This window comes from Phyllobates terribilis, unplaced genomic scaffold (assembly GCF_046119375.1).
Source record: "Phyllobates terribilis strain yellow unplaced genomic scaffold, ASM4611937v1 Scaffold_3__8_contigs__length_932513732, whole genome shotgun sequence".
Taxonomy (NCBI): Eukaryota; Metazoa; Chordata; class Amphibia; order Anura; family Dendrobatidae; genus Phyllobates; species Phyllobates terribilis.
In genome coordinates this window covers 908,946,869-908,973,753 of record NW_027362763.1, presented here as the reverse complement: position 1 = coordinate 908,973,753, position 26,885 = coordinate 908,946,869, and the positions used below count along the sequence as shown (strand labels likewise).

At 42.3% G+C, this 26,885-nt stretch overlaps 1 protein-coding gene across 2 annotated transcripts in view; it reads right to left on the bottom strand.

The window, feature by feature from the left end:
• The window catches only part of TMEM87B (transmembrane protein 87B), a 48,273-nt gene extending 22,795 nt beyond the window's left edge, over positions 1 to 25,478 (bottom strand). Inside the window, exons 1-7 of one of the 2 annotated variants that reach the window (XM_073672783.1) lie at positions 25,118 to 25,478; positions 21,237 to 21,303; positions 15,281 to 15,372; positions 10,550 to 10,648; positions 8,430 to 8,465; positions 7,340 to 7,363; positions 2,589 to 2,685 (exon numbers count right to left, since the gene is read on the bottom strand). In XM_073672783.1, coding sequence (XP_073528884.1) covers positions 2,589 to 2,685; positions 7,340 to 7,363; positions 8,430 to 8,465; positions 10,550 to 10,648; positions 15,281 to 15,372; positions 21,237 to 21,303; positions 25,118 to 25,234 — 532 coding nt within the window. In that variant the 5' untranslated portion in view covers positions 25,235 to 25,478. Of the gene's footprint in view, positions 1 to 2,588; positions 2,686 to 7,339; positions 7,364 to 8,429; positions 8,466 to 10,549; positions 10,649 to 15,280; positions 15,387 to 21,236; positions 21,304 to 25,117 lie in introns of both variants that reach the window. The other variant, XM_073672784.1, reaches the window with a different exon arrangement.
• Positions 25,479 to 26,885: the final 1,407 nt, after the last annotated feature.

Sequence of the window (26,885 nt, the reverse complement as noted above, 5' to 3'; positions counted from 1 at the left end):
AAATAGCAGACAGACATTGTGGGATTCTGGTTAGTAAGGACATATCGGGTCCAGAGAGGTAGATCTGTGTGTCATCAGCATAGAGGTGATACTGAAAACCATGGGACTATGAGCTTTCCCAGGCCAAAGGAGTAACTGGAGAAGAGGGGGGGCCCAAGAACTAAACCTTGCAAGACACAAAAGATAGGGGCAAGATGAGGAGGTCTGTTAGGAATGAGGAGATCCAAGATAGGGTCAAGTCTGTGGTGGGGGATAGAGGAGAGAACTGAAAGTGTTGAATAGCTGTTTAGTGTTGTGAGACAGGGAGGATATGAGAGATGAGAAGTAGATTTGCTTTGCTGCAGTGAGTGTGGGCTTGAAAGTAGTGAGGGACTGTTTTAATGTGATAAAGTGCTCGTTGGAGTGGGATGTTTTCCATCTCCGCTCAGCAATCCTGGAAGCCCGTCTCATTTCTTTTAGTCAGGTTGGTGTGCCAGGCTTGCCTGTTGATTTGGCAAGTTTTGGTATGTGTGAGAGGTTCGACCGATTTGAGAGCTGCAGCTATTGTGGTGTTATATAATACAGCAGCAGCATCTGCATTGTGTAGGACACTTATGTCTGTAAGATGTTCAAGTTTGTGGAGTGGGGACAGAGGCGGGAGAAGATGAGGTCCAGTGTGTGACCCTCTGTGAGTGGCTGAAGAAGACCATTGAGTGAGGCCGAAGGAGGAAGTGAGAGATAGATGCTTAGAGACAGCTGAGAGGGATGTGTCAATGGGGATGTTTGGGAGGCACTAATTTACTATATATCTATTTCCAAGTGACTGTACATTTGCATAATTTCATAAAGGGGTCTAATGATAACATATTATTGTAAATTTTTCTTTCCATCCACCCAAGAACTGGCTGCAAACTCCCAATTTACTTTGGCGATGTGATTTACCATGCAAATAGAAAACACGTCTGAAACTCTTTTTTAACATGTCAGGATGGCAATCAGAATGACAGGTATTAAAAATAAAAGATCCCTGTAGTTTGTGTGCTAACTAAACATAATTTTAAACAAAAATTTTTTTATTGCTCCTGGGATCTGAACCCAGAAGCTGGAGTTTCAGAGGTTGATGTTTTACCATTCAGCCATCGGGTCAAGTGATAATGACTAGCAGTTTTTCTTGGTTTATGGGATTAACCATGAAAATGGTCAGGGTATCTAAAAGTCATTGTGATTCTGATGTGTGAAGAAAGTCAGATATCAAACTCACACATCATTTGAATTTGTCTTGCTTGAAGTTTGTGTATAAGACCAACTGAGTTTCAGACAGGTTTGCACTGAAAATCACATAACAAAATAGAAAGCCTAGGTTTTGTCAACGGAGTGTGGATAGCTCAACTGGTTTCTAGACATACAGCTTTGGGTTCAAGCCCCAGCAGCGAACAGTGACATCTTCATCATCATCATCATATGTCAAAGTCAGATGCCAAAGTCACTTCTCAGACAGGATATTTAGCCTCAAACTGACATTATTCTGATGTTTGACTTTGATATCTGATCATGTCCTAAAATGGACACGGTATCACTGATCCTTCACTGACCAGCCTCCTATTTTACATAATGCATCTAGTAGTGCGGGGCTAGGTAAAATATGAGGCAGGTAAGTGAAGGATCAGTAACCTGTCATAAGAGCATACAGATGAATATGTAAGCAGAGTACCAGACAGAGCGCCCCCCACAGGTCGCCCCGGAGCACGAGTATATCATTATCTCCAAACTGAAAGTAAAGATTACACAAGAACCACAAGATGGATTTCTTCAACCAAGGTATCATATTAATCAGTGTAATGTCACCCACCTGACAGTGTATGTAGTTTACTGAGCACAATCCTGCTGACAGGTTCGCTTTAAGCCAACATAAATCTTTCCCATCCCCCATACACATGGATGCCCAGTTCGATCGAACATGCATGTTTTCAGTAAAGGAGGAGGAGAGTAAGTAAGTATTACAGGCCTCTGACGGAAGCGATTCTCCAGGGAAAACAAATTTGTCTGTGTCCCTTTTATTTAGGGTTGAGGGTGACCCACATAAATTGGTTACACTGAAAATAGTGGGTTCGGTCAACATTAATTTAAGGTCTATGACTTTTATAATCATGAGATTTTGCTTGTTAATTCACCAGTCAGATATTTAGAAAAGCGATATTACTATACAGCATATATGTCAAACTGGCCAGCAGGGTGATTATATTTGGCCCATGACACCAGAACCACCACGCCTTATTCTGTATGAAGGACTATGTGGGACCCATTATTCTGTACGAAGGACTATGTGAGGCCCATTATACTGTATACTGGTTGGCCTGCAACTTTGTCAAAGTTTTTCATTTTGGCCCTCTGTGTGTTTGAGTTTGACATCCCTGCACTACAGGGAGTGATATAGAGTTCATCAGTACTGCCCTCTAGAGGCAACTCTATTTCTACATATGTCCTCTGAGACATGATCTTCTGTAGCATTACATCTGAAGGCTATATCCCTACATTATGTACGATAACGTGCAACTGTTAGATCCTGCTGAAAACTGATATAACAGGAGTTACCCAATTTCACTTGATACCTGTTAAACTCCATTTTTGATCCTTGGTATCTGAAGACACGTGGACTGCAAAAGCATGGGGTCCGTCTTGCTGAGTCTGCGCCACAACATCCAGATGCTGAACACAAACATATGAGAGTCTTAATACTACTTAAGGAGCCCCAAAATGTATTTGAAGTTAATTTGGATTGATTTTAAACAATTTAGAATGGGGAATTGGCAAATTCTTAGTAAAACATTAGTGATGCCATAACAGCTCTATTGGGCAGCACAATGCAGGCTTTTTCTACTCTCAAGAAGTAGCTCGTGATTATGGAATCACCTGCAAGAAAAGCAATCCATTCTGCTAACATTACATAACGACATGAGACTAAATAGAATATAGAAATGCATAAACATAGGGCCAACAAAGTAGTTTTCTGGACACAATGCTAAATTTCTGTACAACTCAAAGTTGTGCAAAAATCTAGCAACTTGCAATTTTTATGTCACCCCACCAATTTATTGAAAAATAGGTGGCGCTCTGGCAGGGTGAGGCATGGTCAAGCACAAAAAATGACAAATTACAACAGAAATAACACCAGCTATTGCATGGTGTACATTCCTGGCAGTGGTGCATGGCAGTTGGAATATGTGGCAAATTCATTAAAGAGGCGCAAATCTTGGAGCATCTTACTTAATTAAGCTTAAACCCTTTACCATCTTGGGTTTTAACTGTTTTTGCGTTTTAGTTTTTTGCTCCCCTTCTTTCCAGAGCCATAAGTTTTTTATATTTACGTCAATATGGCCATGTGAGGGCTTGTTTTTTGCAAGGCAAGTTGTACTTTTGAACGACACTATTGATTTTACCATATAGTGTACTGGAAAACAGGAAAAAAATTCCAAGTGCGGTGAAATTGCAAAAAAAAGTGCAATTCCACAATTGTTTTTTGTTTTTTTTTTATTTACCATGTTCACTAAATGCTAAAACTCCCCTGTCAATATGATTCTCCAGGTCATTTCAAGTTTGCAGATACCAAGCATTTATAGGTTCTTTTTTATTTAGGTGGTGAAAAAAAAAATCCAAAAGTTTGTCCGAAAAAAAAAAGGCACCATTTTTCCGAGACCCGTTGCCTCTCCATTTTTCAAGATTTTGGGCAGGGTGAGGGCTTATTTTTTTGCACGCCAAGCTGACATTTTTATTGATACCATTTTGGAATAGACGTGATGTTTTGATCGCCCGTCATTGCAATTTTGCGGCGACCAAAAAAACGCAATTCTGGAGTTTTGATTTTTTTTCTCTTTACCCTGTTTATTTATCGGATTAATTATTTTTATATTTTGTTAGATTGGGCCAACGCGGTGATACCAAATATGTGTTAGGTTTTGATTTTTTCCATTGTTTTGTTTTATTTTGAATGGGGCGAAAGGGGGGGGGTGATTTGAACTTTTACATTTTTTGTTAATATTTTTAAAAATATACAGTACAGACCAAAAGTTTGGACACACCTCATTTAAAGATTTTTCTGTATTTTCATGACTATGAAAATTGTACATTCACACTGAAGGCATCAAAACTATGAATTAACACATGTGGAATTATATACTTAACAAAAAAGTGTGAAACAACTGAAAATATGTCTTATATTCTACCTTCTTCAAAGTAGCCACCTTTTGCTTTGATGACTGCTTTGCACACTCTTGGCATTCTCTTGATGAGCTTCAAGAGGTAGTCACTGGAAATGGTTTTCACTTCACAGGTCTGCCCTATCAGGTTTAATAAGTGGGATTTCTTGCCTTATAAATGGCGTTGGGAGCATCACTTGTGTTGTGCAAAAGTCTGGTGGATACACAGCTGATAATCCTACTGAATAGACTGTTAGAATTTGTATTATGGCAAGAAAAAAGCAGCTAAGTAAATAAAAACGAGTGGCCATCATTACTTTAAGAAATGAAGGTCAGTCAGTCCGAAAAATTGGGCAAACTTTGAAAGTGTCCCCAAGTGCAGTTGCAAAAACCATCAAGCGCTACAAAGAAACTGGCTCACATGAGGACCGCCCCAGGAAAGGAAGACCAAGAGTCACCTCTGCTTCTGAGGATAAGTTTATCCGAGTCACCAGCCTCAGAAATCGCAGGTTAACAGGAGCTCAGATTAGAGACCAGGTCAATGCCACACAGAGTTCTAGCAGCAGACACATCTCTACAACAACTGTTAAGAGGAGACTTTGTGCAGCAGGCCTTCATGGTAAACTAGCTTCTAGGAAATCACTGCTAAGGACAGGCAACAAGCAGAAGAGACTTGTTTGGGCTAAAGAACACAAGGAATGGACATTAGACCAGTGGAAATCTGTGCTTTGGTCTGATGAGTCCAAATTTGAGATCTTTGGTTCCATCCACCGTGTCTTTGTGCGACGCAGAAAAGGTGAACGGATGGACTTTACATGCCTGGTTCCCACTGTGAAGCATGGAGGAGGAGGTGTGATGGTGTGGGGGTGCTTTGCTGGTGACACTGTTGGGGATTTATTCAAAATTGAAGGCATACTGAACCAGCATGATTACCACAGCATCTTGCAGCGGCATGCTATTCCATCCGGTTTGCGTTTAATTGGACCATCATTTATTTTTCAACAGGACAATGACCCCAAACACACCTCCAGGCTGTTTAAGGGCTATTTGACCAAGAAGGAGAGTGATGGGGTGCTACGCCAGATGACCTGGCCTCCACAGTCACCAGACCTGAACCCAATCAAGATGGTTTGGAGTTAGCTGGACCGCAGAGTGAAGGCAAAAGGGCCAACAAGTGCTAAGCATCTCTGGGAACTCCTTCAAGATTGTTGGAAGACCATTTCTGGTGACTACCTCTTGAAGCTCATCAAGAGAATGCCAAGAGTGTGCAAAGCAGTCATCAAAGCAAAAGGCGGCTACTTTGAAGAACCTAGAATATAAGACATATTTTCAGTTGTTTCACACTTTTTTGTTAAGTATATAATTCCACATGTGATAATTCATAGTTTTGATGCCTTCAGTGTGAATGTACAATTTTCATAGTCATGAAAATACAGAAAAATCTTTAAATAAGAAGGTGTGTCCAAACTTTTGGTCTGTACTGTATATTTTTTACTTTTCACATGCTTCAATGATGCTACGGTCATCTGATCGCTTGTGTTACACATAGCATGGCTTTAGCCCAGCTATGTGTAACAAAATTGCTCATCTCAGATCGGCTATGACAACCACAGGAGTCTCCTGCAGACCCTGGATTGTCATGCCAACCCATTGGCGGCCCGCGATCATGTGACGAGCGCATCCATGGGCGGAGCCAATGACACGCATCTAGTTTGTGCAAGTTAATTGCCGCTGTCAGAGATTGACAGCGGCATTTAACATGTTAACAGCCGCGGCTGTTAGGGGCACATGACAGCTAATCAGATCAGTTGTCATGTGCCGGAAAAGGTGCGGGCTCAACGCTGGAGGGGAATGCAACCTATGACGTACCTATACGTTAAAGGTTGTAAAGGGGTTATGAATCAAGGCCACATGGCTGGTGTTCATAAGAGACCATGTTTTTTGCTATATACAGCAGTACTGTTATATTGCTGTATATAGCATACGCCAGACAAATGGTTAATGTCACCCAAGGGGACTAATAGAATAAAGTAAAGAAAAAAAATATGAATAAAGAAAATCTAAAAAGCTCAAATCACCCCTCTTTTCTCCCCATTAAAAATAAAGCGCAAAAAACAAAACACATATTTGGTATCACTTAGTGATGAGCGAGTATGTTCTATTAACCCTTTTGCCGAGTATGCTCGGGCCGAGCTCCAAGTATTTACAGCTGCTCGGTGATAAGGTTAAATCGCTCCGTGTGCATGATTTGCGACTGTTTGACAGTTTTATTACATGGGAGGAATGTGTAAGAAATAGACATTCCTCACATGTAATAAAGCTGTCAAACAGTTGCAAATCATTCACATGGGAGCGATTCAAACATATCACCGAGCAGCTGTAAATACTCGGTGCTCGCCCGAGCATACTCGGCAAAAGGGTTAACAAAACATACTCGCTCATCACTAGTATCACTACATCTGTAAAAGTCCGATCTATTAAACTATATAATGAATTAACCCAAAACATTAAAAAGAGTAATGATAAAAAATATATATATTAAAATCTCAGAATTGCGGATTTTTTGGCCCCAGCAACAGTACAAAAAATACAACATCGCATCTATTCCGAAAAAATTGAAAATATTATGGCTCTGGGAAAATGGAGACAAGCAATTTTTTTTCAAAATTTTAGATTATTTTTTTACCATTTGAATGAAAAAAGTATGCATGTTTGGTATTCACCGCAATTGTACTGACCTGGAGAATTATATTTCCAGGTCATGTGCCATATAGTAAAAGCAGTAAATAAAAAAAATTTGAGACATTTTTTCACTATTTCGCTGCACTTGCATTTTTTTTCCGACTGTCAGTACATCCCATGATAAAATGGATGGTGTCATTCAACAGTACAACTCGTTCCACGAAAAAAAACAAAGCCCTCCTACAGCTATGTCAATGGAGAATTAAAAAAAATGATGTGTCTTGGAAAAAGAGGAGGAAAAAAACAAAAGCGTAAAAAAACAAAAACAAAAAAAATAATCACCCGGACAGGAAAAGGGTTAAAAAATGCCTCAAACACACAATACATTTGGTGCTCAACTTTTTGGTGTTGTTCCATTAGAATTTTGGTGTATTTTTATACCTTGAATCCACTAAATCCCATGAAAGTTCCATAAATCATCTCACCTTTGAGTTGAAGAGGACAGATTTCTGAAAAACAAGGGAGGAAAAACCTTTACTGACAAATAACTCCTTAAATTCTGTCTACATTACATGACAAAAAAAAATCACTAGTCAAAAAGTGGGGAAATCTCAGCATAAAATCTCTACTTCTATAGATCAGCTGAAAGCAGAAATGTCAACAGCAACACCACACCACCACTTTTATCTCTAGCAATAGGAACATGAAAGTACTGCTCCAGACATCAGCACCTCCCTGCCAATAGCCACTTATTGGCAGATGAACCCTCAGGATCTGCTTAATGTTTGGGAACTCATCACAGAACACGGTTTTGCCATGCAGACAACTCTATTACAAACAAATCTTACTCCTGCTTCGATGGAAGTTCATTAATAAATGTGTTGTTCTCCATTTCATATTTTCAGCAAGTTTTTCAAAAACCTCTTTGCACTCATCTGCAATGCTGGGAACCTCCTTCATTAAAGAACCACTCCAGTGTAGCAGTAAACTTACTAGCCCCCGTCTTCAGCTCTTAGCATCGCTGCTCGGGACCCACGCCGCCATCTTGTGACTGAACAGAAGTCAGAAGTAACAGTCACAAGCTCTCATAGACCTCCATTGAGTTGTGACTTCCGGATCGCCCAGCCAGCACTGGAGTGATCCAGCAAGTCAAAACCTGCAGAAGACTGACTGGAATGCCGCCGATAACAGATGAAGATGGTGGCTGGTGAGTATAAGACATGGGGCAGGAAACTTAAGATTAGTAGCACCACTCCAGCTCTGTAATAAAAAAACAAAACACTGTAGTGATGCTTTAAAGGTGGTGCCAGTCTTTACAGCATGCATAAAGAAGTTGCAAATCCTGCCATTCACGTTTTCCATGGTCTCCCTCCCTTTCCCCACCAGTTTGACTCTTCTCACCAGTTTGCAAAGTGCAGGGTTGTTGAGAAGACAAGTAGCGCATACACTACAAAGTGCAGGACAGTGGGTTACTGAATAATTATGGATTGTCAAAGTAGCAGTACATGAGTAAGTGCTTTATTGAGTTCAGATCAGCAAGTTTTCATTTATAATCCTATAGACAAGATTTCATACCTGCTTCTGCAAGTCCTCTGAAGCGGACAACTTTTTCTGTTAAAAAGAAACCAGAAGATGCAATTTTATAAGTTCATCCCTTATGACAATAACCATTACATGTGACCTGTACAATAGGATCACAAGATAATCCTTTTTACGGTCTCTATATTTCAGGAAGATTAGGGTGGGGACGATGAACACAAGCCTACGGATTGACAGCTTTGAGAGGAGCATATCCTAAAGGGGCATCTACACTGCAAGGTAATCATGAACAACTGTTAAAAATGCTCGTTTCACGATTATCTTGTCATGTAAACAGGCTACAGATCACCTGATGAACGAGAGAAATGTTCGCTCATCTAATTAAATTATCTTTTATACAGCACAAAAAAAATCATACCTGGAAGAATATGTACCTCCTAAAAATCCCCCCTTGCTTGTTAGCCCAGTTAGAAGACAACATTGCGGATGTCAAAGGAGCAGGAAATTTGTCACCTTCTCAAAGACAATACGGCAAGAAATTGGTACACAAAAATAGGGGCAGGCTCTTGGAGTTACCAGCTCACACTCGTGTCATCAAGGTCAAGGTGGTCCAAAAGCAGGTAGACAGAAAGTGTAATAAGGTTATGAAGAGGGAGATTTATCAAACATGGTGTAAAGTGAAACTGGTCGACCCAAAACAGTCTGTACAGAAGATAATAAACAACTTGTTGCTGAAACATTTGTTCAGAGTCCAAAAAAGTCCACCAGAAGAGCCTTTTTGGAATTTCACGAGCTTCTATCATGCAAATCCTTAAATCTATTGGGTGGAAAGCTTATCGTCCACGTCTAATTCATGGTTTATTGGAGGATGATCCAGACAGGCGGCTGCAATTTAGTGAGATTATGCTTAATGAAATTGAAGATAATCCAATAATTTTAGATAACATTATGTGGAGTGATGAAGCTTCTTTCAAATTATCCGGCCACATTAACAGACATAATTGTTTTTACTGGTATAATGAGAACATGCTTTTAACATTAGAGAAACAACTAAATGAGCCTGGTGTCAATGTTTGGGGTGTTATTTCAAGTTTTGGTGTTTTAGGACCAATATTTTTTGATGGAACAGTCACAGGAGATCTCAAAATTCTAATGAATCAAGTTGTTCCCCAGTTACAGCAACAGCCTAATTCAAATGACCTTTATTTCCAACAAGATGGGGCCCCTCCACATTATTCAAGAGTAGTCCGCAAGTATCTAGATGAAACATTTCCTAATAAATGGATTGGCTGAAGAGGCCCACTTGATTGGCCGGCACGTTCACCAGACTTGACCCCAATGGATTTTTTCTTTTGGGTAGTTCTCAAGGACAAAGTTTATAGTCGAAAACCAAAAAGTGTCAGTGATTTGAAAAATTACATATGAGATGCATTTCAAGAAATTAATACCCAAAGAGACTTGTGCAAAAAAGTTTGTAGAAGCGTAAGAGGCAGACTTCAAAGCTGTGCAAATAGTAATGGAAAACAGTTTGAGCACCTGCGTTGATAAAATTTAAGGGCTTTATTGTTCAGAATAAAATGTAATTGTCAATGTTATGCTTGTGTTAGTAAATATAATTTTATATATAAATCAAAATAAATGTTATTTTCTGGCCACCTACTTTTGGACCACCCTGTATAACTGTATTAGGGTCTGATTCATCAAAGCTTTCATGGCACAATTCTCTGAGAAAACTCAGAGTTGGGGCTAAGTTTTGTGACTTGGCGTATTGACGCTAGTTTCTCACAGCTCCGCCAAAGTGAGCGGAACAGGGGCGGGGTATGGTAGCAGCAAGATGCCACAGATAGTCCATTTCATGATTAGCTGTGACGTTCGCTACGCCTGACTGGAGTTAGTTTTCAGGCATAACGCCCAGAGGCGCATGCCACTCATCAGATATCTCAGATTCATGAACAGGCGTGAACCTCTTTATGAATCAGGAGCTTCTGACCCCAGCACACCCCCTCATTAAGACCAGCAAGGACAACGCTGTTCTTGAAGAATCGGGCACGTAGTATCTAGTAACAAGGTTCAACTGGAAAAGCTGAACCTGACTTTAGAGAAGGAGAACTACAGAGATCTAAAGCATCCCCCCACTTACTGTACTGAACACTTACGTTATGAGGAGAGAATGATTGCAAATCTGGGTCACAATTGAAGGTTTCAGAGTTTTCTTCATTTTTCTCAGAAAAAACTTTGGAACTTGCCTGAAGATCCTATACAATAAAGCTTAAAATGTCATTTTACAAACATACACAGATCTAACATCCAAATAAGGCAATTTCTGCTGAAAATTTTTGGAAAAGGCTCCATGTAACAATTGACCAATGTCTGCCAACCATCACTTTTGAATATTTTAGAAATTCAATTGCTAAAACTATGTGTGAATCCTCCAGTTAGAGGGGTTGTCGCATTAACAAAGTACATTTTAATCAATAGATCTTGGAATAATAATAATTTCCAAAATTGGATGTGTTTAAATAAAATGTTCCTGTGCTGAGATAATCTTATAAATGTGCCCCTGCTGTGTACTGTGTAATGACTGTCTGACCGTGCAGGAACATGGTCTGATCATACCACAGCTCCTGGGCAGGAAGGAAAAGAGGATACAGACTTTACAGCACGAGATCACAGCTGATTCCTTTTGTGAGGTAAAACATGTCACTGCCTGTTTTTAAACATGACGGACAGGTCTGATCACATGCTCCTCAGTCAGTGACTATTTTGAGAACAAGAAAACTCTGCAGTCTGTGAAGACGACTGCAGTAACAAGTCCAGGAGGAGAACCTGTAATACTTATATATTAGCAAGTGCCACAAAATCATGTTCCAAATCCATTTGTTAAAATATAAAGTAAACAACTCCTTTAATGGGGCAGCAGGATTCTGTTCTGAAAATGCTTGTTAGTCATTTATTCCCTCTTGGATCTTGCTTTAAAGAAGTTTGTCCAGTACTTTTGATAAATGCCCCAATGTCCCCCAATGTATTTACCTTGAGCCCATAAGTGTTTTTGTAATTACCTGGCCACTCACAGGCACCACGTGACTCCGGCAGCAGCTGGCTTTTTCTTCTTCCGATGTCACGTCAAGTGAGGCGTGACATCAGTGACGCGGTCCCCGTGGTGGATGCTGGGCTGTGGGCGGGGTTACCCCGCGCTTTCCCAAAGAATGAGGAGAGGGAAAGCGTGGAACGCAGAAGTGAGTCACCCCCCGGCTGCAGCTGGAACTTGACATGACATCAGCAGATGTCAGAGCCGGCTGCAGCCGAGGGGTCGTGTGATGCCTGTGAGCGGCCACAGATAACACTCACAGGCCAAAAAGATACAGCAAGGTAATTACAAAAAACACTTATGGGTCCAAGGTAAATACATTGGGGCATTTGTCAAAAGTACTGGACAACTCCTTTAAGTATAGAAATTCCAAATTTTTATCCATCTACTGATGCTTGTGTGCGTTTTCTCGAAGAACGTGTAATTCAACCCAAACCTCCTAAAATATACTGATGAACAATCCACTGAAAATATATAACCAGTTGTTCGATCCGCTTAAAAAAGGGTTATCCAGAACTCAGACACCCACTTTACAATTGCTACATTCCCCAATATAAAATAACAACAGCCTATGCTCGCCTCCGTGCCGTTCCTGCAGTATCGGCACTGTATTCCTGGGGCTCGCGTGAGATTGGTTGCAGGGCTCAAGTGACATAATCAGTGGCCTCTTCACTCACTTCCTTTGGACATAACTGACAATCAGAGGAAATCCGAGAGCAGAAGCAGCTCTCACTTCTTCCAGGTGTCAATTTCGTCCAAAGGAAGTAAAAGAGGATTGTCACTTGATCCCTGCGGCCAATCTCACGCAAGCCCCAGGAGCCAGTGCTGTCACCGCTGGAGCACACCAGTACAGGCTGACATTATTTTATATGGGAGAATATAGTAATTGAAAAGGGGTTGGTTGCGTAATGGAAAACCCCTTGAACATTTCTATTTACTGCTATTAAACAATAAATCAAAAAGAAATTAGATCATATATTCTTTCAAGATTGCTTATAGGATGAGAAGAAAGGAAGCAAAGAAAAAAAATAAATACTTTTTCCCAATTCTCTGCTCACTTCATGTGGTCACAGATATTATCCTATTCTATATGGTAGTAGCTCCCTTAGGCTATCTTAAAGGATTGTCTCACAGAGATCAACTACTGTTACTATAAGTCTGTAGCTACATTACTTGCCGGCCAATCAACAAAAATGGTCAACCCGAGTCTGCCAGAGTGTTTCTTGATTCCTTTAAGTGACCATAAATATTGTAAATGCTTCTTGTTGCATTTAATAAATACACGGAAGGACTGAAAGTTAGCCATTAACCTCTACAGAAGCCAAGGTAAAGATCGCTCTGCTTACACAGTCCTGCTTATAGTTATTGGCACCCATGAAGTTTAAGTACATAATGTGGAATATCTCCTGAAAAAAATGAGTCAAGTGAAGCAGTTTTTTTGTATAGTGCACTCGTGTTAAATACAAAAGAGCAAATGATAAATAATTTAAAACAAAAAAACAATGGGAGGGAAAAATATAAAAACCTAAAGCTTGCTCTGACACTGGTATTGGCACCCTTTACATTAATTTAGTATGGAAACACATTTTGACTCGCCTGTGGTAAACCACAAAAGAGATCCACCTGTGATTAATTGTCGGTGCCCATGTGACATGAATTTGCCAATGAATAATGACTCCACCATTTTAAAAAGCCACATAGTAGGCCCTGTTCCTTTGTCACAATGGTGAAGACAAAGGAGCTGTCTGAGGACACCAGAACTACTATTATTAGCAAATAAGACTTCCAAAGGGTATAAGGCCATCTCCAAAGACCTTGGTATCCCAGTTTCAACAGTGCAAAATGTTATTAAGAAGTTTGCCAAGCATGGAACAGTAAAGAACCTCCCTGGACAAGGGGAAAGCGGAAAATTGACAAGAAATGTCTTCGAAGGTTGGTGTAAATGGTGGAAAAAACACCACGTCAAACATCCAAAGGCCGAAAGGCCAACCTGGAACAGTCTGGGGTCATGGCTTCAACAAGTACCATTTGCTGCACACTAAACCAAGCAGAGCTTTAAGAGGGAAGGCCAAGGAAGAAACCAATGTTGAAGAAAAGACATAAAAAGGAATGACTGATCTTTGCCAAAGAGTACCTTGACAAACCATAATCCTTCTGGGAAAATGTTCTGTGGACAGATGAAACAAAAAGAACACCTTACCAACAGTTAAGCATGGTGGAGGATCCATAATGCTGTGGGGTTGCTTTGCTGCTTCTGGTACTGGATGCTTTGACTGTATCACAGGAATCATGAAATCTGAGAATTATCAAGAGGTTTTAGAGCGAAATGTCCTACCCGGTGTAAGAAAACTTAGTTTGAGTCAAAGATCATGGGTCCTCCAGCAAGACAATGACCCAAAGAACACATCCAAAAGTGCACAGGATTGGTTGAAAAAGAAAAAAATGGACTGTGTTAAAATGGCCAGCAATGCGTCCTGACCTCAATCTCATTGAAAATCTTTGGGGTGAGCTGAAATCTGCCATTGGGAAAAAGAACCCTGCAAACATTCAAGAGCTTGAACAAACTGCAAAGGAAGAGTGGGAGAAAATTCCAGCTGAGAAGTGCAAGAAGCTTATAGATGGCTACCAGAAATGTAGAAGCTGTCATCAATGCCAAAGGGTATGCAACCAAGTATTAAATAGGGGTGCTTTTATTGCTGCACATGCTGTTCATTCTGTTTCTTCTTTGAAATTGCAACATGGAAGTTGAAAAACAATGTTTTATTGTTGTATTACTTTGGACCACTAATTAAAAAATCCTGAGGCTATAACTTTGGTACATTTCCATTTATTTCTGAAGATATTGTACAGTCTATGAAATAAATGAATGGGTGAAAATAACGATGAGCATGACAGTACTTACTCATGTCTGACCTCAGGCTATATAATGAGAAAATTAGCTCTGGGCACTGGATAGGGATCCAATGCCGGCTTCCTAAATGAGGAGTTAAAGTTTAACTCCCCTAAGGATAGGTGGTTATAAATAATGGAAGGACTCTGTAGTTGATGGGCAAGGTTTTACAATACTTTCATGTTGGCAGCAAAGTGGCTCAGTGCTTAGCACTGTTGCTTTGCAGCGCTGGGGTCCTGGGTTCAAAACCCACCAAAGACAACATCTGTAAGGAGTATGTATGTTTTCCCAGTCTGTGTGTGGGTTTCATCCCTCACGCCAAAGACATAATGATATGGAACTTAGATTGACTACCAATGGGGACAGTGATGATGATGTCCGTAAAGCTCTGTGGAGTTAATGACGCTATATAAGAGAGCAAAATAAATATTTGGGGATTGGTAATTGAGCAGCTGTCCCTAATTGCTGAGCAAAAATAGACAGATTCCACAACTGTAGTGACTTAGAGAAAACAGTGAAACTAGTTTATGAGAAGATGGCCTGCCATAAGTGCACTGCCCCTATACATAAGATGAGTATCCACGTAAATTAGTCAACCCCTTAAAGAAACAGCATGTGCTAAAAGGAGATAATATTACTGTACTTTTTACAGGCAAAATATAGGATTAGAAGTAAGGAAGAATAGAGAAAATACTTGTTTCCAGTTCTTTTCTGGTCCCTGATATTAGCATTAGAATAGGACTTCTTAAAAGCACTGATATCACTAGGAGAAGAGATGTCTGTTGCTATATTACATGCTGACCATTCAACAAAAACAATCAACTAGAGTCCGCCAAAGCATCTCTTGAGACAATAACTATATGAGCTTTCGTCCATTGAAGACCATGCACTTCTTGTCATAACACTTACCTCAATGGTTGTGAATTCATTGTAACACTTGTGATGTTTCAGGTACCATTCCACGGTAATCTTCATAGAACTAGTACAATTTATTTTAACAACTGTTAAAAGAAAACTGAAGAAGCGTTAAAAAAAAAAAAAACACATTCTAAATAATAAAATAAAAATGAACTAATCTTGCAACTAATTAAAAGGGAACCTGTCATGTAAAAAAAAAACTATTAACTTGCAGTTATGGGGTTAATCTGCAGGTTAATAGAATTCTGAAGATGCCCGCCGCCGCACTGAGAGCCCCGCTGCCGGGAGGAGATTAACTTTATTCCTCCCGGCAGCTGCCAGGAAAAAAAAGCTTATTTCCTCCTGCCAGCGGGGCTTTCAGTGCGGGCGCCGGACAGCTTCCAAACGCTATTAACCTACAGAATAAACCCATATCTGCAGGTTAACAAAGCACTCCCATCACAGTTGTTATTCATTAAATGTGCGTATACAGTAGGTGAAATAAGTATTGAACACGTCTCCAATTTTCTAAGTAAATATATATTTCTAAAAGGTGCTATTGCCATGAAATTCTCACCAGATGTCAGTAACAACCCGTCCAATCCACAAGCGAAAATAAATCAAACCATAGATGCTCATAAATTAACTTATGTGTAATAATGAGAAATGACACAGGGAAAAAGTATTGAATACCTGAAAAAAGGTGCAAAAAGACATGGAAAGTCATGACACCAGCTGAAATCCATCAGTAATTAGAAAGCAATCCTGCCACTTAGTGAAAAATAATATCAGCTGGTTCAAATGAAGGTCTATAAAAAGGTGTCTCATTACCAAGGTGCTACACAAGAAACATCTCATGATGGGTAAAACTAGAGAGCCGTCTCATGTGCCTTCATAAATTTATTGTTGAAAACATACTGATGGCATTGGTTAGAGAAGAATTTCTAAACTACTGAAGGTTCCAGTGAAAGAAAGTTTTCTTCCAAACAGAGGGAGATACTCTACTGTGAGGGCAGTGGAACCTTGGGTTCTTAATTGTACGAGCCCTAACTATGGGTTCTTTACTGAAAATAGTAGTGAGAGTATGCGACCTTCTACCCTGTGAAGCTGTACTGTTGATTCCTGCCAAAAGTACAAAGAGGGCCTAGATGCCTTCTTTGATGAATAATACTACAAATTATAGCATTAGAATCTGTTGATCGAGGTAACGAATCCGATTGCCATATGTGGAGGCGGGAACTATCTTTCCCTCAATGAGGAAATTATCTTCTACCTCGTGGGAATTTTTCCGGCAGTAGTGTGTCGTGTTGTAGGATGAATTCAATAGACCTACGTCTCCCTTCCACCGTAACTATGAAAGAGCGTCCCGACTTTAGCCATTAAGGACCAAGTCTTAAACTCCTGACTAAACAGTATACTGAATTAAGACACCTGTTCTGAAACAAAAGAAATACTAGGCCAATCCAAACATAGTTGCTCCTGTGGCTAAGAAGTTGCAGCTGGATCTGGGTCCAGACTCTCTAACCGGAGTTGAGGCTAGAGACAAAGTGCGAAGTGCCAGACCGATTAAAAGCACAAAGCATGAAGAAAGAGGCTCCCGCCCACAGGCACAAGGCCCCAAGCAAGAATCGCAAAGCTAGGACATACAAGGCACCAAGCTAAACACACAAGGCTCAAACTAGAGGCACTATGAAGCCCTATAAAGCACAGAAGAGCTATAAAAGAGCCCTGAGGCGCCCCGAGGCCCTAGAGGAGGCACTACCGAGGCCCTAGAGGAGGCACTACCGAGGCGCCCCGAGGCCCTAGAGGAGGCACTACCGAGGCCCTAGAGGAGGCACTACCGAGGCCCTAGAGGAGGCACTACCGAGGCGCCCCGAGGCCCTAGAGGAGGCACTACCGAGGCCCTAGAGGAGGCACTACCGAGGCCCCCCGAGGCCCTAGAGGAGGCACTACCGAGGCGCCCCGAGGCCCTAGAGGAGGCACTACCGAGGCGCCCCGAGGAGGCACTACCGAGGCGCCCCGAGGCCCTAGAGGAGGCACTACCGAGGCGCCTCGAGGCCCTAAAGGAGGCACTACCGAGGCGCCCCAAGGCCCTAAAGGAGGCACTACCGAGGCGCCCCGAGGCACTTGGCTAGGCAGCGCTTGAAGGTGCGACACACAAGACCAGACTCAGACTTACATTTAAGAGGGTAATCCATTGGAATTCAGGATAAACCTACCAACCACAATTGTCAGACTAGCCTCACCCGAAGGAGCCAATTAATGCACCGCAGCTAGAGGGCAGCCTTCACAGAGATAATGTGCTGTATTAACACCATATGTCCTCCCACAGATCTGGAGTAGTTAGACTGGTATTGGTCTGGTGGACAACAGTGAAAACCATCTGAGTGTCATTCAACCAGAACTAAGGATAACATGCTTCGCAAAAGTTAACTTTGAAGCCAAAACATCAGCACAAGGCCCTCAGGCCAGCTTCGGCATTAAGACATGAGGCTAGTATTTGCCCAGAAGCCTTGTCGTTCAAGACAATACTTACACTGTGCACTTATCTGTGCTGCCTCCCCTCACCTCTCAATCATTAGAAGAACCGGGTAAGCTGGAAATGCCACAAGCCCACATGAAGGGAAGTGGCGACATAACCAGGAACATTGCATTGTTGTAGAAAGTGCACTGGCTGGCTGTTAGCTGAGGGACCTCTATCCCGAGAGGTGTCGGCCCCAGACCGCTTGAAAGGGGGAGACACTACTCACTTGTCCCAGTGATTTAATAGGGATGTCAGAACAGCTAATGTTTTGTTTCTCAAATGCTGGCTATTTCGCTGCACTGGTAACTCTCACCTGTTTCCATTTGCTCCGTTAGGAGCGGCCTTCCCCTTTAAGTAGGTGATTCTTGGCACTCCTTTTCCAAATCCAAGAAGTGTGGTCCATGCTGGACCGCAGGCTGGGCGATGGAGACTTACATGTCGCTCACCTGTAAACCAGAAAAGTGTCTTTGTATGCCGGCGTCTCAGCGGTGAACCTCCCTACCGCGCGATCAGGGGATGGACGAAAAAGAGCCGAGAGCCCCCCTGAGGGGGAAGGGGCTTGTACCAGGAGCTCCAGCTCTACTGGCAGGCTGAGGGACCTCTTGTTTAGCGACGTGTCAGCCTCCAGACACTGTTGCAGGAGGAAGGGGAGAGATGCGAAGACCCCACCCGATCCTCCTGCGTCTGGCAATCAGGGAAGGTCCGGTTGATCAGGAAAATTTTCTCCGCTCCTCCCACGCTCCTCTCATGCGTCGGTCCCTAATGGGGACAGGAAAAACACTGGAGGGTAGAGGTGGGAGTGGTCTCTTAACCTCTCTGTGATCCTGTCCCGTCATAGGTCAAGGAATGACTCCTCCAGTGGTGCTGAACGGAGGGATAGACTGGAAAGTATGTTTAAGCGCATTTATAGTTTGCTCAACAACATTTAGACAAGCCTGTGAAATACTGGGAGAATATAGTCTGGTCAGAGGAGACCAAAATTGAACTCTTTGGATGCCATAATACACACCATGTTTAGAGGCAAAAGGCACTGCATATCACCACAAAAACACCATACCAACAGTGAAGTTTGGAGGTGGGAACATCATGGTGTGGGGCTGTTTTCCAGCATACGGCACTAGCAAACTTCATATTATTGAAGGAAGAATGAATGGAAAATTGTAGAGACATTCTTGATAAAAATCTGCTGCCATTTACCAGGATGATGAAGATGAATCGAGGGTGGACTATGAACCCAAACACACAACCAAGGAAACTCTCAACTGGTTTCACAGAAAGAAAATAAAAGCTGCTAGAATGGCCCAGCCAATCAACCTGACCAGAATCCAATAGAAAATTTATGAAAGAAACTAAGGCTCAGAGTTCATAGAAGGAGCCCACTGAACCTTCAGGATTTGAAGAGCGTTTGTGTGGAAGAATGGGCCAAAATCACATCTGAGCAATGCATGTAACTAGTTTCTCCATACATGAGGCGTCTTGAAGCGGCCAACACCAACAAAGACTTTTGTGTGAAGTATTAAATAAATTTTAGTCACATGTTCAATACTTTTTCCCTGTGTAATTTCTCATTTTTACACAAGCAAATTGTCTCTTCAGAGAGGAAGAGGACTAGAACTCTACTGCCACCTATTAGAAGGAGCGATCCTGAAAGTAAATATCAACTCTAACTTCCTTGCTACATGACTTAGGATTAAAAGCAAAACCAGAATCTCAGTTTGCAGACAAAGTATTTCTGGGTGTTGCTCCTCATCAGTGCAAAGTAGGAGATCTGATTTGGTTAGGAGAGAGGCTCTGGACTGTGGTCTAAGAGGTAACGTTTCTCTTTGTGGAGAGTGACAAGCCAAGCCTGGCAAATCAGATTGAGGAGACTTATAAAATATCCATGCTCCTCTGTGAAATGTAATATGCAAATTGGCTCTTCAGAGAGGCTTCCAATAGGTGGCGCTAGAGTTCAAGTCCTCTTCCTCTCTGAAGAGACAATTTGCATTTTTAATTTCCCAGACGAGCATGCATGGCTTATAAATCTCCTCACTCTGACATGCCAGGCTAGGCTTGTTACTCTCCACAAGGAAAAACGTTATCCCTTAGACCTCACTATTACACGCAACTTAATTTATTGACATAAATGACTGAATTTCTTTCCCTGTGTGGATTGGATGGGTTGTTACCGACATCTGGTGAAAATTTCATGTCAATAGCACCTTTAGAAATATATTTACTTAGAAAATTGGAGACATGTTCAATACTTATTTCACTCACTGTATGTGCATGTAAGGTAGTGTGAGTGCATTAATATACTCACCTAAAGCTGCTCTCTCCGGGGTAAAGCGCCGTTATTCTCCTCTTCTGAAGGAGGCTCCTTTCATTGTGAAAGAGACTTCAGGCTCACACAGAGTAAGCCGGCTAGTCAAAATTGTGGTGACATCACTGAGAAGGGCGCTAGACACTGGAGAGAGCAGCCGTAGGCGAGTATATTAATTAACATTTCTTTATTCTGCAGGCATGGGGTTAATCTGCAGGTTAATAGAATTCTGAAGATGCCCAGCGCCTGTACTAAGAGCCCCACTGCAGGGAGGAAACAAATTTTATTTCTCCTGGCAGCCTTGAGCTGGCAGTCAGTCAGTGTCGGGACGCGGTTACAGCCGCTGCTCACTAGCCACTGAACGGTGACTGAAGTTGCACATGCCGCAACCCTATGACTGAAAGCCCGAGGTTGTTGGGAGGAATAAAGTTCATTTCCATCTGGCAGCAAGGCTCCCATATAAATGAAACAAAGGTATGCATTCTCCCCCTACACTCCATTTAAAGGGGGCTGAGCAAAGCCCTGTTCTTAGGTTTGGTCGCGGTCCCAGAAGTTTGACCTCCAGCACCGAGTAAGCTATTCTAGGAAACAGATCAGTGTGGTTCCTCACCGATCCCAAGAATGGATCAGAGGTGGAGTGTGGGCAACTACACTCCGTACAAGTTTTAACTAAGCACAAACCCTTTAAGTTTATGTTCACATTTTGCTCTGCCATATCTATAATACACCCCGTACCACCACCACCCGATGGATCCCACTGTCTTATAATGGGGTCTGTCAGAGATTATTCTAGTGTCCATTGTTTTTATGGTATTCCACCCATCAAATCTGAACAGAGCCTCTTTAGAGTGAGTTTGATCTACAACTGAAGATTTATACAATATTACACACAGCAGCTGTACCACAACATTGGTGGGGTCAGTCCATGTGCAATGTTTAAGTCCTCCCACAGGAGGACCCAAGGGGGAAGCTGGTATTTTTTATTTGGGTTAATAAAAAAAATATATATATATAATATTGAGTGCCATCATTAGTCTTAGATATCTATACCGCATGCCCCTGTAAAAAAAAGCACATAAAAGCACTGAAGTTACTCAGCAGTGTCAGAAAAGCAAGCAGGACATAAGATCTGTGATACTTACAATTTAGATGTATGTACGTATGGTTGAACAATATCTTCCGGAATAAAAGAGGATTGTTGCTCATAGCCTGAAAGTACATTAAAAGATTTGATCGTTAATAAAAATTGTGTCCAATAGGCAAGAAGCTTATTACATATCTACCTCTCCCACCATTTACTGTAAATAAATATAAAATATATATTTTATATTGAGCTGATTAATCCAAGTCCAGATGCCTCTTACAATCCTGCTTTTTGCACCAGTGTCACATTTTACAACTTAAAGAGGACCTGTCAACAGCTGTTCTGATTGGGCGACAGCGTCACAACAACAGCACGGGGGTCCCGGGGAGAGCGAGTGCTGACACCACGGGAACGGCGTCAGCAAGGGAGGTGAGTATAGGTTTTTTTATTTTATCGGGGCCAAACATTTCGTTCAAGGAGGGGGTTGTCCTACTAGTGAACAACTCCTTTAACTTTTTCGTAAAGAGTTGACTGCACTCCAGACTGACGCAAGCCTGAAAAATCAGCTGCACCAAAGAGAAGCAGCTCCAGCCGCCCCATTAGGGGGGAGTCAATTAACTGTTTGACCAAATATAGCAGGGTAAATTTCAAATTGATAATTTTGTACGGCCACCGAATGTTATAAATATCCAAATGACCCTTGGCAGAAGAAAAAAAAAAAGTTCCCCACCCCGGTTGTTCAGTGACAGAAAGCTGCTAATCAGTGCTGGGGACGTGGTTAGACCAGGAGGTCAGTTGTCCTGTAGTGATAATCTCCTGCTGATAAAACACTAATTGTGTTGAAAAAGCAAAACACAGCCTAGTAAGTGACACAACACTGGAATCAAGGTCTCTGAACCTACATTATGGTGCTCTCCAATTACATAGCAAAAACCTGGTGACAGATTCCATTCAAGACTGCCTGAAGTGCTTCCACCTTGCTGCACATCACTGCCTTCACATAAACTACAATATATAACAATGGGGTGATAAATCTGTTTTCTTCACGTTCCAGATCATCCACATGTCGTGCACCATGATCACTGCATGTATAACTTCACTACAAGAGAGCATTATACATATTTTTCTTGTGGCTCTGCAAAGCAATAAATTGATTGTAAAAGTGTTCTGTTTATGTCATATCACTCAGAATAGAGCAAAGGTGACAGCTGTAGAGATGTCTCGCCTTTTCTATATCACACAATCATTCTACAAATGAAGCCTAAAGGGTCTTACCATAATATTTATGATGGCACACTGAAGTCTGCTATGGTGGAATTGAGACCCCAATTTCTTGTTTGCCTCACTGTGGTCTATCACTTCTCAGTGGAAAGTCTACAGACCATTTTTCAGTTATTCAGATAGAAGTCCTGAAGGAGTGCTGAGCAGGTACCAAGCCGTGGTGTCAACCATATAGACAATCCATAGCACATACAGTACAGACCAAAAGTTTGGACACACCTTCTTATTTAAAGATTTTTCTGTATTTTCATGACTATGAAAATTGTACATTCACACTGAAGGCATCATAACTATGAATTAACACATGTGGAATTATATACTTAAAAAAGTGTGAAACAACTGAAAATATGTCTTATATTCTAGGTTCTTCAAAGTAGCCACCTTTTGCTTTGATGACTGCTTTGCACACTCTTGGCATCCTATTGATGAGCTTCAAGAGGTAGTCACCGGAAATGGTTTTCACTTCACAGGTGTGCCCTGTCAGGTTTAATAAGTGGGATTTCTTGCCTTATAAATGGGGTTGGGACCATCAGTTGTGTTGTGCAGAAGTCTGGTAGATACACAGCTGATAGTCCTACTGAATAGACTGTTAGAATTTGTATTATGGCAAGAAAAAAGCAGCTAAGTAAAGAAAAATGAGTGGCCATCATTACTTTAAGAAATGAAGGTCAGTCAGTGCGAAAAATTGGGAAAACTTTGAAAGTGTCCCCAAGTGCAGTTGCAAAAACCATTAAGCGTTACAAAGAAACTGGCTCACATGAGGACCGCCCCAGGAAAGGAAGACCAAGAGTCACCTCTGCTTCTGAGGATAAGTTTATCCGAGCCACCAGCCTCAGAAATCGCAGGTTAACAGCAGCTCAGATTAGAGACCAGGTCAATGCCACACAGAGTTCTAGCAGCAGACACATCTCTACAACAACTGTTAAGAGGAGACTTTGTGCAGCAGGCCTTCATGGTAAAATAGCTGCTTGGAAACCACAAGCAGAAGAGACTTGTTTGGGCTAAAGAACACAAGGAATGGACATTAGACCAGTGGAAATCTGTGCTTTGGTCTGATGAGTACAAATTTGAGATCTTTGGTTCCAACCACAGTGTCTTTGTGCGATGCAGAAAAGGTGAACGGATGGACTCTACATGCCGGGTTCCCACCGTGAAGCATGGAGGAGGAGGTGTGATGGTGTGGGGGTGCTTTGCTGGTGACACTGTTGGGGATTTATTCAAAATTGAAGGCATACTGAACCAGCATGGCTACAACAGCATCTTGCAGCGGCATGCTATTCCATCCGGTTTGCGTTTAGTTGGACCATCATTTATTTTTCAACGGGACAATGACCCCAAACACACCTCCAGGCTGTGTAAGGGCTATTTTACCAAGAAGGAGAGTGATGGGGTGCTACGCCAGATGACCTGGCCTCCACAGTCACCAGAGCTGAACCCAATCGAGATGGTTTGGGGTGAGCTGGACCGCAGAGTGAAGGCAAAAGGGCCAACAAGTGCTAAGCATCTCTGGGAACTCCTTCAAGATTGTTGGAAGACCATTTCTGGAGACTACCTCTTGAAGCTCATCAAGAGAATGCCAAGAGTGTGCAAAGCAGTCATCAAAGCAAAAGGTGGTTACTTTGAAGAACCTAGAATATAAGACATATTTTCAGTTGTTTCACACTTTTTTAAGTATATAATTCTACATGTGTTAATTCATAGTTTTGATGCCTTCAGTGTGAATGTGCAATTTTCATAGTCATGAAAATACAGAAAAATCATTAAATGAGAAGGTGTGTCCAAACTTTTGGTCTGTACTGTACATATGTAGCCCCATGGCAGCCCCATGCCAGTGCCTATACAGCCTTTCAGAAAACTAGTACTCCATGTGCTACATTTGTGTAACTGAGTCCGGACAGCTGCGGACCCCAAATTCTCAGCTCGGAGGGCCTGACCACAGGAAAGTTTGAAAGTATGAAAGTTTGATGCAACGGCAACTACTTTAGAGTCCTGGAGACACCAATTACTAAATAGGAAAACCCTCTGCCATAGAGGTCAGGTTACATCATGTGAACTGACCCTTATGTGTCATGGTACAGCGATGCCTACAGTGTGAAGAGAAATCAATAATGAAATCAGTTCCTACAGTCTGTACATGGGACACTAAGATCAATGACCCCTGGCCCTGTGGCTTGTCAGGCAGTTCCCCACCGTCGGTCAGCCTCCATCGTCTGTGGGTGACCCTCCAATATTGTGAAAATGCCCCAGCCATAACATATCAATATTGGAAATTTCCGGGATCACTGCAGGGGGGGACATCACTGCCGGCGGCGCTCTCCAATGAAAAGTCTGAACAATATCCTCAGGTGACGTGAGGATTCTGATGCGGAAACACTGCAGACAGTATACCCACAACCAGCCTGAAAGGGGACAAGTGACAGAAATAAGAACACCCGGCTATGGAGGGTGAGAAGGGGCAGCGTGGCTTTAGCACACAGCAGAAATTAGCTGTCACAGATTGCAAAACTAAAACTAAGAAGAGCTGTATCTTTATCTGTCTACGTTGAGGCACTACAAGTCTCAGCAGCCACTACGACTGGTCCTGTGGCCACTATGACCGGTCCTGTGACCATAGTGCCCCCCTCCCTGCTGTGGATATAGTAATAGACCAGCACTCACACTAGACGTCGGGACACTCCAGATTCCCTGCTCCGGCACCGCTTCCACCTCACGCAGGCCCGGCCACAGACACACAACCATCATGGGAAGAAGGCGAGTGTAGCGGGCGGCCACCATGTTGCCAGCGACTCCTCAGACCGCGACTCCTCTTCTTCTTCCTCCTCCGGAATGAAGCGCGGTGACTGCTCCCCGTGCCAACCCGGACCCTGCTCACCTGGCCGGCTGTGACATCACGGTTGTACCTTGTGGAGGAGAACGACTTCCTGAACGCCCCTTTGTCATGGCTACATTGTACACGGAGATTTACTGATCATTTGCATCAAGTTCCTCTTCCAGGGATGAAATGTATGTCCTTTTACACATAACATGTCCCTATTGCTGCTTGGTGACCGCCATGTTTCCGGAGACCAAATACTTCTTACAGTGCGCGGTGTTATTGCCACATTTATTGAGCCTGTACAGGAGACCTCGGCTGTGAGCTCACTGCTACATATCACTACTGTGCGGAGGATTGTAGTGACGGCGAGGGCTGCTGTCAGGTCACCACCACCAGTGTATGTTCACACACTCCTACATATATACTCCTACATATATACAGTACAGACCAAAAGTTTGGACACACCTCATTTAAAGATTTTTCTGTATTTTCATGGCTATGAAAATTGTACATTCACACTGAAGGCATCAAAACTATGAATTAACACATGTGGAATTATATACTTAACAAAAAAGTGTGAAACAACTGAAAATACCTCAAGAAGTAGTCACGGTCTTCCAACAATCTTGAAGGAGTTCCCACAGATACTTAGCACTAGTTGGCCCTTTTGCCTTCACTCTGCGGTCCAGCTCACCCCAAACCATCTCGATTGGGTTCAGGTCTGGTGACTGTGGAGGCCAGGTCATCTGGCGTAGCACCCCATCACTCTCCTTCTTGGTCAAATAGCCCTTAAACAGCCTGGAGGTGTGTTTGGGGTCATTGTCCTGTTGAAAAATAAATGATGGTCCAACTAAACGCAAACCGGATGGAATAGCATGCCGCTGCAAGATGCGGTGGTAGCCATGCTAGTTCAGTATGCCTTCAATTTTGAATAAATCCCCAACAGTGTCACCAGCAAAGCACCCCCACACCATCACACCTCCTCCTCCATGCTTCACGGTGGGACCCAGGCATGTAGAGTCCATCCGTTCACCCTTTCTGCGTCGCACAAAGACACGGTGGTTGAAACCAAAGATCTCAAATTTGGACTCATCAGACCAAAGCACAGATTTCCACTGGTGTAATGTCAACTCCTTGTGTTCTTTAGCCCAAACAAGTCTCTTCTGCTTGTTGCCTGTCCTTAGCAGTGGTTTCCTAGCTGCTATTTTACCATGAAGGCCTGCTGCACAAAGTCTCCTCTTAACAGTTGTTGTAGAGATGTGTCTGCTGCTAGAACTCTGTGTGGCATTGACCTGGTCTCTAATCTGAGCTGCTGTTAACCTGTGATTTCTGAGGCTGGTGACTCGGATAAACTTATCCTCAGAAGCAGAGGTGACTCTTGGTCTTCCTTTCCTGGGGCGTTCCTCATGTGAGCCAGTTTCTTTGTAGCGCTTGATGGTTTTTGCAACTGCACTTGGGGACACTTTCAAAGTTTTCCCAATTTTTCGGACTGACTGACCTTCATTTCTTAAAGTAATGATGGCCACTCGTTTTTCTTTAATTACCTGCTTTTTTCTTGCCATAATACAAATTCTAACAGTCTATTCAGTAGGACTATCAGCTGTGTATCCA